Source organism: Mobula hypostoma, chromosome 1 (genome assembly GCF_963921235.1).
Source record: "Mobula hypostoma chromosome 1, sMobHyp1.1, whole genome shotgun sequence".
In the NCBI taxonomy this organism is placed as follows: Eukaryota; Metazoa; Chordata; class Chondrichthyes; order Myliobatiformes; family Myliobatidae; genus Mobula; species Mobula hypostoma.
The window spans coordinates 28185503-28201356 of record NC_086097.1 but is presented as its reverse complement, the minus strand read 5'-3'; the positions used below and the strand labels follow the sequence as shown (position 1 = coordinate 28201356).

The following is a 15854-nucleotide window of genomic DNA, read 5'->3' as shown; positions in this document are numbered from 1 at the left end:
CCCCTTGCATCTCTGATTTTTGAATTTTCTCCCCGTTTAAAAAATAGCCAATGCTTTTATTCCTTCTACAAAAGTGCATGATCATGTACTGCATTCCATTTGCCACTTCTTTGCCCACTCCCTAATCCGTCTCAGTCCTTTTGCAGCCTCCTTGTTGTTTCCTTATCTCTTCCTCCTCTCTTGCCACCATTCAGGGCCCCAAACAGTACTTCCAAGTAAGGCAACACTTCACTTGTGAGTCTGTTGGGGTCATCTGTTGCATCCGGTGCTCCCGGTGCGGCCTCCTCTACATCGGTGAAACCCGACGCAGATTGGGGGACAGCTTCGTTGAGCACCTCCGCTCTGTCCGCCACAACAGACAGGATCTCCTGGTAGCCACCCACTTCAACTCTGCTTCCCACTCCCATTCAGATATGTCCATACATGGCCTCCTCTACTGTCATGATGAGGCTAAACTCAGGACGGAGGAATAACACTTCATATACCGTCTAGGTAGTCTCCAGCCCCTTGGTATGAACATAGAATTCTCCAACTTCCGGTAATTCCCTCCCCCTCCCTTCCCCTATCCCTATGTCACTCTGCCCTCCCCCAGCTGCCTACCACCTCCCTCTTGGTTCCGCCTCCTTCTACTACCCATTGTGCTTTCCCCTATTCTTTCTTCACCTTTCCTGCCTATCACCTCCCTGCTTCCCCTCCCCAACCCCTTTATCTTTCCCCTTACTGGTTTTTCACCTGGAACCTACCAGCCCTCTCCTTCCCACCCTCCCCGCACCTTCTTTATAGGGCCTCTGCCCCTTCCCTCTTCAGTCCTGACGAAGGGTTCCGGCCCGAAACGTCGCCTCATCGTTTCCACGGATGCTGCCCGACCTGCTGAGTTCCTCCAGCGTGTTGTGAGTGTTGCTTTGACCCCAGCATCTGCAGAGTACTTTGTGTTTATGTTTCCTTATCACTACCTGCTCCTCCTCCCATCTTCATATCATGTACAAACTTGGCCACAAAGCCAACAATTCTGCCTCCAAATCACTGATATACAACGTCAAAAGAAGTGATCTCAACACTTACTCCCGCAGAACATCACTAGTCAATAGCAGTCAATCAGAAAGTGCTCCCTTTATTCCCACTCTTTGCCTCCCGGCAGTCAGCCAATGCTCTATCTGTGCCAGTATCTTTCCTGTCATACCATGGGCTCTCATCTTGTTAAGCAGCCTCATGTGCAGCACCTTGTCACACGCCTTCTGAAAATCCAAATAAACAACATGCACTAACTCTCCTTCAAGTTCAATTTTGGTTATCATTCAACCATAAACAAATGCAGCCAAATGAAACAGTGTTCCTCTGGGGCCAAGGTCCAAAACATAGACAGCACAAGGCACACACAGCACATTCAAGACAGCAAGCAAACATGCAGTCATGCAAAAAAATAGATATAGAGCTCATGTTTCTGAATGACAAGTCTGGCAATTTGATAGTGCAGTTCCCAGCAGTCCAAGTCAAACGACGCACGCATGCAATCCGACTTATCATTCCACAGATCAAACACTGGAGGGCAGCACCGATGGGAGAGACCAGCCTCAAACCAGGCATGGACACCGTGCTACACCACCTCCAGCATCTCCTCTCCTGGACTGCAACAACAGGCAAGCCTGTGGCTTGAAGCCTAATTTCACTACAAGTAAGGCCACACAATTCTCCCGCTGTCTGTCACTCTGACAAACAAGGGAAATGGCCTGTGGCATCTTATGTTATCAATGTCCAACAGGGTGATGCAATTGCAAGAGAAACATCCAAGGCAGTCACCCACCATTACACTGCATGGTGTCTTCGCACACCAGCTCTGATGCCCTTGATGCCTTCCTGAAACACACAGCAACACAGTCCGCACCAAGACCAACTCCTCCAGTTCCTCCACCAACGAGCAACTCACTGATCGGGTAGACCTGCAGTACCCGAACTTCTTAAAGACCAGCACCGTCTTGCAATCGTCAAAAAGACATTTAAAAACAACAAAAACACCTTTGCTTGGCTCTGGAGAGGCCACTAATTCTGAGCGTGCTGCCAGATTACCGTAAATCCTTTGTCTATCTTGCTGTTATTTCCTCAAAGAATTCCTACAGATTAGTCAGGCAAGACTTCCCCTGAAGGAAACTATGCTGACTTTTTTCTGTTTTGTCATGTGCCTCCAAGTACCATGAAACCTCATCCTTAGTAATAGACTCCAATATCTTTCCAACCATTGAAATCAAGCTAACTGACCAATAATTTCCCTTCTTCTGTCTCCCTTCCTTCTTAAAGAATGGAGTGAGATTTGTAATTTTCCAGTACTCAGGAACCATTCCAGTATCTAGTGATTCTTGTAAGATGATTAATAATGCCTCCATAATCTTTTCAGCTACCTCCTCAGACCCCTGGGGTGTAGTCCATTTGCTCCAGGTGACTTACCTACCTCCAGGTTTTTCAGCTTCTCCTTCGTGTTGGCAATGACACTCAAATCTGCCCCGACACACTCACATTTCTGTTAGTGTCTTCTACAGTGAAGACTGATGCAAAACAATTATTAGTTCCGTTCGCCATTTCCTTGTTCCCCCCCCCCCCATTACTACCTCTCAGGCATCATTTTTCAGCCGTCCAATATCCACTCTTGTCTCTTTCAGTCTTTCTATATCTGAAAAAAACTTCTAGTATCCCCTTTTATATTATTGGCTTGCTTACCTTCATATTTAATCTTTTCCGGCTTTATGGCTTTTTTAGATGCCTCTCTTTGCTTTTAAAAGATTTTCCAATCCTTTACCTTTCCTCTAATTTTTGCCATATTATATGCCCCTTCTTTTGCATTTCTGCTGTCTTTGACTTCCCTTATCGCCCATGGTTGCCGCATCTTCCCTTGAGAATATCTTTTCATCTTTGGGATGTATCTTTCCTGCACCTTCTGAATTGCACCCAGAAACTCGAGCCATTGCTGTTCTGTCATCTTCTCTGTTAGCATTCCCTTCCAATCAACTTTGGCCAGCTTCTCTCTCATGCCCCTGTAATTCCCTTTGCTCCACTGTTATACTGATACATCTGACTTTAGTTTCTCCTTCTCAATGATATTGTATTATGATCACTGCCTCCTGAGGGTTCCTTTACCTTAAGCTCACTACTCAAAGCCTTGCTTATCAGTTCATCATATTAGCAGGCATGGAGCACAGCAGCCGTGGCACCTGACATCTGACTTTATCTTCTTCCTCTCAATTACAGGGTGAATTCTGTCATATTGTGATCACTGCTTCCTATGGGTTCCTTTACCTTAAGCTTCTGAATCATATCTGGTTCATTACATAACACCCAATCCAGAATTGCCATTCTCCTAGTGGGCTCAACCACAAGCTGCTCTAAAAAGCCTTCTTATAGGCATTCTCTTGGAGTCCAGCACCAACCTGATTTTCCCAATCTACCTGCATATTGGAATCCCCCATGGCTGTCATAACATTGCCCTTTGTACATGACTTTTCCATCTCCCATTGTAATTTGTAGCCCCCATCCTTGCTACTGTTCAGAGGACTGTATACAACGCCCATCAGGGCCTTTTTACCCTTGCAGTTTTTTAACTCTACCCACAAGGATTCTTCCAATCCTATGTCATCTCTTTCTAAGAATTTTATTCCACCTTTTACCACCAGAACCACTCCACTCCACCCCCTCCGTCTACTCGCCTATCTTTTTGATACAATGTGTAAGCTTCCAACTATGATCTTCTTTCAGCCACAACACAGCATTGCCCACAACGACGTAGCTGCCAATCTCTGACTGGCAGAAGAAGTCAGAAGGCGGAGGGAAGAATGGAGATAGCGGCAGTGGCTGGGAGGGGTATCAGTGGAGGGAACATAAGAACTGCAGGTGGTGGGATCTGATAAGAAAGGAAGGTGATGAGGAATCAATTAAGGGAAGTGTCCTGGGCAGAAGGGAACAGTGTGAGGATTACGTGGGCGTATGGCAGACTTAGATTAAGATTAGCTTTGTCATATAAACACTGAAAAAAACAATGAACTTTGTCCAGTTACGTCAACAACTAATGCAGTCCGAGGATTTTGCTGGGAGCAGCCTGCAAGTATCACCATGCTTCTGGTGCTAACATAGCATGCCCACAACTCACTAACTATACTCATACGCCTTTGGAAGAACCCCACATGGTCACGAGAAAAACATACAAACTCTTTACGACAGCAGTGGGTATCGAAGCTCAAATGGTGATGAGTGTGCTAACCGTTAGACTATTATGCTGATGTTGGGGGGGAGATGCTGGGTGGGTGGTCTGCAAGGAAGGAAAGACACAATGTGAGAGAAAGAGACAGAGACAAAGAGCTCGGGTAGATTGGAAGGAGAGAGAAAGAGACAGCGGGAGAGCAGGTTACCAGAAATTGGAGAATTCAATGCTCCTGCCATTACATCAGGCCACTACCCTGTCGAAAAATAAGGTGCTGCTCTTCTAGTTTGTGTTTGGCCTCACCCTGGCAGTGGAGGAAGCCAAGGACATACTGGTTGGTGTGGGGATGGGGAAGGGAATTAAAATGGTTGGCAAGCGGGAATTCCAGAAGGCTGCAGCAAACAACATGCGGGTGCTCAGAGTGCTCGCCCAGTCGGTGCTTGGTGTCACTGCTGTAAAGGGGGCCGCATCGAGTGCTCTTAGGCAGATGTTTCACCTACCTTGCTCTGTCTCACCCCGAACAGCAAAAGCTAAAACGTGTATTCGATCATATGGAAAGGCTCATAACCTTATACACCTGCTGACTGTAAGGAGCTTGTACCTTCTCCCTGTGACCGTGCAGGTTTCCTCCAGGTGCTCCAGTTTCCTTCCATATGCCCAAAATGTACCAGTTAATAGGTTAATCGGTCTCATGGGTGTAATTGGGCAGAGGGGACTCATTACACCCGTTACCACTCTGTACCTTTAAAAAATTAGTAAATAAAATAGGACAGCAAGATATAAAAAAACAAGAAATTCCATAGCTATGGAACATGGAATTGATTGGCTAAGATTGATGCAGTGAATGAATTTGCAGAAGAAATTGTATTGGGGAGTGGGGAAATAGCAAAGAAAGTAAAGCAGTAATCTATATCTAACACAGACTATTGACAGCCCAGGTATTCCTGCCTTTGGAGTGCGAGCGAGCTTCAAGAACACTGATGTCCTTTCCCGGGACAGAACATGTCCTGTACAAGGCCAACTGTGGCAGTAAGGGGTTTTATTCGCTCTACCGCAGTGCACGTGAGCCTTGTCTTCACAGACGCTGGCGTTTTTTAATCAGTGTTGAACAGCTTTGGGAGTCTTTTCCGAAATGCTGTATGCCTTTGCAGAGTAGGCCCCTGTTCTCTGGCCAGGGAAGTGGTGCTGGCATGAAGGTTATGTTTCTAAAACCAACCAAAAGAGCTGATTCTGACAGCTTTGGACACCTCTAACAATTGACTCTGCTCTCCTCAGCTGGTTGATGTGTCATGTCCAGATGACAACAGATGCAGTCTCCACTGTGTCGGACAGTGGTCCAGTTCACTCCTTAATCTTTCCGAGTGCCCACTTTTTGATCACCTCTGTAGTCCCTCGCCAGGACTGCTTGTCCAGGAGTGAAACATCGAGCCTCCTTGTTTGGGAAGCTCTCAGTTTGTTTCAGCTCTCTGTCCTGCACACTCCTGAATCTGGGCTTGAGGAGATCCGAGAGTGAGTGCATGGGATGACCCAGGAACAGCAGAGCTGGTGAGTTGCTAGTTGTGGTGGGTGCTGCACTGCGATACGCAAGGAGGGAATTGGCGAGCTTCTGATTCAGTGTCAGTGTAGTGTGTTCTGCTGACATTGCTCGCAGTGCATTCTTTAGACTCTGGACAAACCTTTCTACCAAGCCATTAGTAGCTGGGGGTACGGTGCTGATGTAGTATGTCTTATTCCATTCATTTCCAGGAATGACCAAGACTGTTTTATGTTTTGTAACTCCAAAGCATAAAACTAATTGAAAGAAAAACACGGAGCCGGGGATACCGTGTCCTTTGTTCATTTTACTTTAAGTGTGCACATATGACACAGTGGCGTAATGACGTGTGCCATTCACGTACTTTTACATATAAACTTTAATGAATTATGTAAACAACAAAGAATGCTTAATCAAATTATATATTTACAATATTACTCGAGTATTAAATGTGCAGTAGCGGGGCTAGCAAGGCGCTGACCGTGCCAGCGCTGCAGAATGTCTCCCTTACCTTGAGATATTGCTGAGGTTGTGGAGGCATGGAACCGTCCCGCACGGATCAAATTCCTGGCGGTGGCTGGAACCATCGACGCCAGGGCGTGGATTCTTTGCATCGCTGGTTTCTGAGAAGAAGGAACACATGTAAAGGAAGGAGTATTTCACCACTTTAAAAAATTCCAACCTTAAAAATAACCTAAAGGTAACAACAATAACATAATTGGTGACCTAACCTTGAATATTTGTTGAAATATGAGAAGCTGAGAGATGATTATGAACCTAGAACACAGGACAGTACAGCACATTACAGGCCCTTTGGCCCACAATGTTATACTGACCTTTTAACCTACTTTAAGATCAAGCTAACCCTTTCCTTCCTCATAGCCCTCCAATTTTCTATCATCCCTGTGCCTATCTTATAGTTTCTTAAATGCTTCTAATGTATCTGCTTGTACCATCACATCTGGCAAGGCATTCAACACACTCACCACTCTCTGTGTTAAAAAAAAACTTAGCTCTGACATCCCCCTCTGTATAATTTCCACCAGTCACCTTAAAATTATGCCCCCTCATATTATCCATTTCCACCCTGGGAAAAGGTGTTAGCTGTCCACTCAATCTACACCTCTTATCTTGAGTACCTCTATCAAGTCACTTCTCACCCTCCTTTGCTCCAAAGGAAAAGCCCCACTCAACTTATGCTCAGAAGAATATGAGAAAGGTTAAAGTTTCTGACTGAAAATAGAAAAAATGCTAGAAACCCTCAGCAGGTCAGGTAACATCCGTGGAGAAAGTAGTCATTAATTTTCAGGTTCAGGGCCTTAAAGCAGAGCTGGAAAGGAGCGTGTAAGAGAGAGAGAGAGAGAGAAGATCAGCTTTACAGAGAAGGCAGTAGGCAAGCAGGGCTGAACAACAGAAATACCTGTGGAAGGGTGAGACCAAGTCCATGGATAACAGGGTAGTTGGAATATTTCTAGAGATACATCACGCTATCAGGCCTTTCCTGCCCAATTAATACACACACAAAATACTGGAGGAACTCATCAAGTTAGCCAGCATCTGCAGAGGGCAATAAACGTTGACTACTTATTTCCTCTCCATAGATGCTGCCTGACCTGCTAAGTTCCTCCAGCATTTTGTGCATGCTGCTCTGGATTTCCAGCATCTGCAGAATCTCTTGTGTTTATGCTGTGTGCTCAATGTTCTATGACTCTAAATAGGCAACAGAGTGAAAGGTTTCCCAAGGGAGGTGGGAAGGTGGTGATGAGGTCAGATCAGATCACCCCTCATTTTGTAGAGTAAAGAGACAAGGTTTCCCGAAGCAAGCACTTATACTCCTTGTTCTAATTTGCATGCTTGTAAGTTAGCTGTAGGAAGGATGGTGGGTAGAAAAATGGCAAAAGGAATTCATTCAGGGCAAGTATGAAGTATTGCAGCTGTGGCAGACAAACCAGCCAATAATGATTCTGAGAAAATGCAGAGGGAAAGGAAGAGACTTTGAGCATTTGTCCGAGGGCAGCGGCCATGGCCGCATGAGAGACCGTATGACTTTGTGCTAAGTTTAAGGTCTTCTAACACTCCCTTTTCTCAGAGAACTAAAGGTATTCTGGTGCTTCAAAAATGGTAACCTTTGTTACTGATGACTACCTTTACTGAGAGTGCTGTCACAATATTAAAAGCAGTAAGTAACTTGTGGGCAGGCTATGTTGGCACCAGAAGTGTGGTGACACTTGCAATTCCTCCAGCACTTTGTATGTTGCACAGCACAGCACAGCACAGTACAGGCCCTTCCGCCCAAGATATTGTGCCAATTGATTAACCTACTGCAAGATCAGTCCAAATATTCCTTCCCACATAGCCCTCCATTAAAATGCAATCTAAAAGGTATTCTTTCTATCTTTGCCTTAGAATTATTTAAAGACCCTGTCTCACTGCCTTTTGAGTCAAGCTCTGAAGGTTAAGGATCCCGAAAAACTTTATCCCTCCCTTGTCTCAAATAAGTGACAACTTATTTTTAAGCAGTCACTCCCTCGTTTCAGATTCTCAGTCATTCTCTCCACATCTATTCCCGCTAAACCCTCTCAGGAGTTTACTACTAATAATCCTCATTTTCTACTACACTGACAGTACTGTCTGTAAACATTTGGCAGATTTTCTATCTTAGGACTGTTTGTAACTCTGAACCTTAACTTTTCACACAAGTCTCTCTACATTTTTGGTAACGATTAGGCCTAAAAGAAAACAAATCTTTCAACTCAAGCCAGACTATTCGTACCTCATTGTATGTCGATGAACATGAATTTCCAGTGTCCATTACCACAAAAAGACCTCGTTGACACTAAGGTTTCTCAACACAGCTAAACCAGTCAAAAACTAAAGGTCACTTGCTTGGTTTAAAGTTACCACCTTGTTAATGGTTAATGTTAATCTGGCAAGAATTGTTGACCATGCAAGATTCACTTATCAGAAAGCTTATGAATACTGAAGAATCAACTTTTAAGCAAGAGGCATTTATAATGTGGAACTTGTAGATATAAGGGAGATTCAATCTGATAGTAAATAACTCACTTAAGGAAAAGTTTAAAGATGGGTAAAAGAATTGCTGATAGGATTTGAATAGGATGGAGAGGAGAATAAGGTGGTCTATTTGCGCGGTGTAGTACATGTACAGTTGCAAGAAAAAGTTTGTGAACTCTTTGCAATTACCTGGTTTTCTGCATTAACTACTCATAAAATCAGGTCTGATTTTCATCTAAGTCACAATAATAGACAAACGCAACCTGCTTAAGCTAATAATACACAAATGATTGTACTTCTTCTCATCATTACTGAGTACACCATTTAAACAATCACAGCGAGGTGCAATAAAGTATGTGATCCTCTGGGGCAATGCCTTCTACAAAAGCTATTTGGTATCAGGTGTTCCAATCAGTGCAATGAAATTGGAGGTGTGGGTTGAGAGGTGTCCTGCCCTTTAAAAAGGACACACAAAGTCGGGTTACTGACAAAAGTCTGTGCTTCCCAAGAAAGATCTGTTTATGTGCACCATGTCTCAATCAAAATAACTTTCAGAGGACCTTAGAAGAAGGACTGTAGAGATGCAAGAAGCAGGAAAAGGCTACAAAAGCATTTTCTAAAGACCTGAGTGTTCATCAGTCCACAGACAGAGAAATTGTCTACAAATGGAGGAAATTCAGTACTGTTGCTACTCCCCCAAGGAGTGGGCAAAGTGGTGTTTATAAGACCATAAGATATAGAAGTAGAATTAGGCCATTTGACGCATCATGGCTGATCCATTTTTCCTCTCAGCCTCAATCTCCTGCCTTCTTCCCGTATCCCTTCATGCCCTGACCAATCAAGAGTCTATCAACCTCTGCCTTAAATATACCCAATGACTTGGCCTCTACAGCTGCAATGAATTCTGCAGATTCACCACTCTCTGGCTAAAGAAATTCTTCCTCATCTCTGTTCTAAAAGGACAGTCCTTTATTCTGAGGCTATGTTCCCTGATCTAAGACACCTCCACCAGAGAAAACATCCTCTCCACGTCCACTCTATTGAGGTCTTTGAACATTCGATAGGTTTCAATGAGGTCGCCCCTCATTCTTCTGCATTTCCATGAGTAGAGGCCCAGAGCCACCAAACACTCCCCATCTGACAAGTCTTTTGATCCCAGAATCATTTTCGTGAACTTCCTTTGAATCCTCTTCAATGTCAGCACATCCTTAGATGAGGGGCACAAAAATGCTCACAATACTCCAAGTGAGGCCTCATCAGTGCCTTATAAAGCCTTAGCATTACATCCTTAATTTTATATGATAGTTCTAGAAACATAGAACATAGAAACACAGAAAACCTACAGCACAATACAGGCCCTTCGGCCCACAAAGCTGTGCTGAACATGTCCTTACCTTAGAAATTACCTAGGGTTATCCATAGCCCTCTATTTTTTGAAGCTCCATGTATCTATCCAGGAGTCTCTTAAAAGACCCTATCATATCCACCTCCGTCGCCGGCAGCCCATTCCATGCACTCACCACTCTCTGCGTAAAAAACTTACCCCTGACATCTCCTCTGTACCTGCTTCCAAGCACCTTAAAACTGTGCCCTCTTGTGCTAGCCATCTCAGCCCTGGGAAAAAGCCTCTGACTACCCACACGATCAATGCCTCTCATCATCTTGTACACCTCTATCAGGTCACCTCTCATCCTCCATCGCTCCAAGGAAAAAAGGTCGATCCAGGCAACATCCCAGTAAGGAGCACCGGACCATTTGTATCCCACACCATCACCAACTTTATCAGCTCTGGGGATCTCCCATCCACTGCTACCAACCTTATAGTTCCCACACCCTGCACTTCCCGTTTCTACCTCCTACCCGAGATCCACAAACCTGCCTGTGCAGGTAGACCCATTGTCTCAGCTTGCTCCTGCCCCACCAAACTCATTTCTGCATACCTCAACACTGTTTTATCCCCCATTGTTCAATCCCTTCCTACCTATGTTCGTGACACTTCTCACGCTCTGAATTTTTTCGCTGATTTTAAGTTCCCTGGCTCCCACCACTTTATTTTCGCCATGGATGTCCAGTCCCTATATACTTCCATCCCCCACCAGGAAGGTCTTAAAGCTCTCCGCTTCTTTTTGGATTCCAGACCTAAACAGTTCCCCTCTACCACCACTCTGCTCCGTCTAGCGGAATTAGTCCTTACTCTTAATAATTTCTCCTTTGGCTCCTCCCAATTCCTCCAAACTAAAGGTGTAGCCATGGGCACCCGTACGGGTCCCAGCTATGCCTGCCTTTTTGTTGGCTTTGTGGAACAGTCCATGTTCCGTGCCTATACTGGTATCTGTACCCCACTTTTCCTTCGCTACATCGATGACTGCATTGGCGCTGCTTCCTGCACACATGCTGAGCTCGTTGACTTTATTAACTTCGCCTCCAACTTTCACCCTGCCCTCAAATTTACCTGGTCCATTTCCGACACCTCCCTCCCCTTTCTTGATCTTTCTGTCTCTATCTCTGGAGACAGCTTATCTACTGATGTCTATTATAAGCCTACGAACTCTCACAGCTATCTGGACTATTCCTCTTCTCACCCTGTCTCTTGCAAAAATGCCATCCCCTTCTCGCAATTTCTCCGTCTCCGTCGCATCTGCTCTCAGGATGAGGCTTTTCATTCCAGGATGAAGGAGATGTCCTCCTTTTTTTAAAGAAAGGGGATTCCCTTCCTCCACCATCAACTCTGCTCTCAAACGCATCTCTCCCATTTCACACTCATCTGCTCTCACCCCATCCTCCCGCCACCCCACTAGGAATAGGGTTCCCCTGGTCCTCACCTACCACCCCACCAGCCTCCGGGTCCAACATATAATTCTCTGTAACTTCTGCCACCTCCAACGGGATCCCACCACTTGAGGGGGGATCTTATTGAAACGTATAAAATCCTAAAGGGATTGGACAGGCTAGATGCAGGAAGATTGTTCCCGATGTTGGGGAAATCCAGAACGAGGGGTCACAGTTTGAGGATAAAGGGGAAGCCCTTTAGGACCGAGATGAGGAAAAACTTCTTCACACAGAGAGTGGTGAATCTGTGGAATTCTCTGCCACAGGAAACAGTTGAGACTAGTTCATTGGCTATATTTAAGAGGGAGTTAGATATGGCCCTTGTGACTAAAGGGATCAGCGGGTATGGAGAGAAGGCAGGTACAGGGTTCTGAGTTGGATGATCAGCCATGATCATACTGAATGGCGGTACAGGCTCGAAGGGCCAAATGGCCTACTCTTGCACCTATTTTCTATGTTTCTATGTTTCTAGGAACAGCTTCTTCCCTTCCGCCATCTGATTCCTAAATGGACATTGAATCTTTGGACATTACCTCACTTTTTAAAAAAAATATACAGTATTTCTGTTTTTCCACATTTTTAAAAATCTATTCAATATACACAATTGTTTTACCTGTTTATTTATTATTATTATTATTATTTTATTTTATTTATTATTTTTTTCTCTGCTAGATTATGTATTGCTTTGAACTGCTGCTGCTAAGTTAACAAATTTCACGTCACATGCCGGTGATAATAAACTGATTGATTCAGATTCTGACTTAGAAAATAGTCTACCTTTTTATTTCTTCTACCAAAGTGCTTGACAATACACTTCCCAATACTGCATTTCATCTGCAATTTCTTTGCCCATTTTCCTAATCTGTAGCCTACTTCCTCAAAACTACCTGCCCCTCCACCTATCTTTGTATCATCTGCAAACTTTGCAACAAAGCCATCAATTCATGTTGACTATGGCCTGTTTTATCATGTGCCTCCAAGTACCCCTAAACCACATCCTTAAAAATAGACTCTAACATTTTCCCAGCCACTGAGGTCAGACTACCTGGCTTATAATTTCCTTTCTTCTGTCTCTCTCCCTTCTTGAAGAGTGGAGTGACATTTGCAATTTTACAGTCAATTGATTCCTGAAAGATCATTACTAATGCCTCCATATTCTCTTCAGCCACCTCTTTCAGAACTCTGTGGTGTAAACCATCTGGTCCAGGTGACCTCCCTATCTTCAGAACTTTCTGTTTCGCAAGAATCTTCCCCCTAGTAATGGCTACTTCACACACTTCTGTTCCCTGACACTCTTGAACTTCCGGCATACTCCTAGTGTCTTCCACAGTGAAGGCTGATGCTAAATACTTATTCAGTTCATTTCATTGTCCTCATTACCACCTCTCCAGCATAGATTTACAGCAGTCTGATATCCACTCCCACCTCTCTTTTACACTTTATGTATCTGAAGAAACTTTTGGTATCCTCTTTAATATTGTTGGCTAACTTACCTTCGTATTCCATCTTCTCCTTCTTTATGACTCTTTTAGTTGCCTTCTGTGTATTTTTTAAAAGCTTCCCAATCCTCTAACTTCCCACTAATTTTTGATCTCTCTTTGGCTTTTAAGGTGGCTTTGACTTCTCTTGTCAGCCACAGTTGTGTCATCTTGCCTTTAGAATACTTTTTTCTCTTTGGGATGTATATATCCAGTGCCTTCCGAATTGTTCCCCAAATTTCCAGCCATTGCTGCTCTGTTGCCATCCCTGCTAGTGTTCTTTTCAAATCAATTCTGACCAATTCCTCTCTCATGCATCTGTAATTCCCTTTACTCCACTGTAATACTGATACATCTGACTTCACCTTCTCCTTCCCAAATTGCAAGGTGAATCCTATCATATTATGATCACTAGCCTCCAAAGGTTCCTTTACCTTAAGCTCTCTAATCAATGGGGGACGTCACATGATGACATGGGATTGAGACATGTAAATCCAGCTCTCCTGTAAAAAACCAGCAAAGTACCATTTAAACAAAGCAAAGTTAATAAATACTTTCCGAAAATTACTTATAAGCTTCTCAAGACTATTTTATGATATGCTTTATAAACCGCAACAGAAGAAATCTGTTGTTGCGAAGTCGCCGCGAAATGGGAAGAAAAAAGGGCCTACTGCAGCAATGGAGCCTTGGATTCAGGTTGGATCTCCTTCGGAGGAGACGCATTTTATCTCTGGCGTAGAAGAACAGGGAGCAAAGGCAGCGGTAGCAGTCCCTGGGAAGAAGATGCCGGAATTGCGCATGCGCAAAGATGTTGGCATGCACAAATCGATACAACTCAAACTACAAGAACCGACGGCCACTGCAAGTGAAAGTGACTCAGAGTCAGAATTGGATTCCGCAGAGAATACAGATGAAGAAGAGGAGGAAGAACTGGAAGAGACTGGAAGTAAAGGATGCGATGGAGACATAAGAGAGGCTTTATTGCAAGTAACGGCTGAACTAAGAAAATTAAGAACAGAGATTAAAGACATGAAGATGTGCTATGATAAAGCTATGAAAAGACAGGACAAAATGGATAAGAAACTTCAAAAGTTGGAAAGAACAGCAGAGCATATTAATGATAGAGTGGAAAAAACAGAAAATGATATGCTTGTCTGGAAAACGGAAAGAAATCGACTGTTAGAGAAAGTGGACGTGTTGGAAAATTTTAGTAGACGAAATAATATTAAGATTGTTGGTCTTAAAGAAGGTATAGAGGGAGACAATCCAATAGAATTTTTTCAAAGATGGATCCCAGAAACTTTGCAAATGAAAGAGGAAGACCGATCAATTGAAATTGAGCGGGCACATAGAGCTCTAAGACCAAAACCACAAGATGACCAATATATACGATCAATTTTAATAAAATTCTTAAGATTTCAAGACAAAGAAAGGATTCTACAGGCGGCTGCCCAAGCTGCCAAGAATAGAAAAGGGCCACTGATGATAGAAGGGAAGAAAATTTTTTTCTACCCTGACATAAGTTATGAGCTTTTGAAGAGAAGGAAGAAATTTAATCCAGTGAAAAAAGTCCTGTAGGATCACGGTTATCAATTTATAATTGCGTTATCCTGCAACCTTGAAGATTTCTTTGGCTGGCGGAGAAAAAAGATTTGACGATTACCGGAAAGCGGAGGAGTTTGTGCGAGATTCTTTGAATATTCACCAGATACAAGAACAAACCCAGGGGAGCGAGATGGATTGAAGATGAAGACTGGGTCAAGGAATACACCTGCTGGATTTTTAAAGGCGGATGAATATATAAATATATTATTAATTATATGAGGTAGGGGAAGAAAGGTTAAAATTTGAGGAATATTAGCTGGGAATAGTGACATTAATTTTATTTATATATACATATATATATACACACACACACAATTTTTTTGTTACGGGGAGCTGGAAGAAATACCGACCAATCACTACATTATTCATGTGTGCAAGCGTGGCAATAGTCACAACCCGCAAAATAGAGGGGGGTAGTGTTGTGTATCTTTTCATTCACAACATTAGTGGGGGCGGGTATTTTGTTATTTCTCTTTTTGTATCATATCTATCTTTTATTTCTTTCTTTTTGCCTGGATGATTGGGAGGGTAACACATAGCAACATAGTGAAGTTCAAAGAGATTCTCCAAGGAACTATGAGAGTTGAGAAGCTAAGTAATGTTTTAGATTGGAGTAACTTTGTTAAGAATAATGACTAATTTATTGAATTTTTTGAGTTTTAATGTTAATGGGCTTAATGGGCCGGTGAAAAGAAAAAGAATCTTAACACATATTAAGAAAATGAAGGTAGATTTAGCCTTCTTACAGGAAACACATTTAACAGAAACAGAACATCAGAAATTAAAGAGAGATTGGGTGGGTAGTGCTGTTGCAGCTTCATTTAATTCAAAAGCGAGGGGAGTAGCAATTTTGATCAATAAAACATTACCAATTAGAATACAAAATGTAATAACCGATTCTGCGGGGAGATACATGATTATACACTGTCAACTTTTTTCTGAATTATGGACTTTCATGAATATTTATGCACCAAATGAAAATGATGCAAAACTCATACAAGAAGCTTTTTTGAATTTGGCTGATGCACATGAAAAAATATTAATAGGAGGAGATTTTAATTTTTGCCTAGACCCAGTCTTAGATAGATCAACTATAAGGCTGTCACAAAATCGAAGGTAGTAAAACTAACTTTATCATTGATGAAAGATTTAAATTTGATTGATATATGGAGAAGAATTAATCCTAAAGAAAGAGACTATTCGTTCTATT

The 15854-nt window shown here is 43.1% G+C and overlaps 1 protein-coding gene across 4 annotated transcripts in view; it reads right to left on the bottom strand.

Annotated features, from left to right (window-relative positions):
* The window catches only part of dglucy (D-glutamate cyclase), a 110367-nt gene that overhangs the window by 49682 nt on the left and 44831 nt on the right, over positions 1-15854 (bottom strand). For 2 of the 4 annotated variants that reach the window (XM_063045149.1, XM_063045169.1), the window contains exons 1-2: positions 8491-8599; positions 6229-6340 (exon numbers count right to left, since the gene is read on the bottom strand). In XM_063045149.1, the coding sequence (XP_062901219.1) occupies positions 6229-6340; positions 8491-8529 (151 nt within the window). In that variant the 5' untranslated portion in view covers positions 8530-8599. Of the gene's footprint in view, positions 1-6228; positions 6341-8490; positions 8600-13473; positions 13510-15854 lie in introns of those variants that run through there. The other 2 variants (XM_063045155.1, XM_063045162.1) reach the window with 2 other exon arrangements.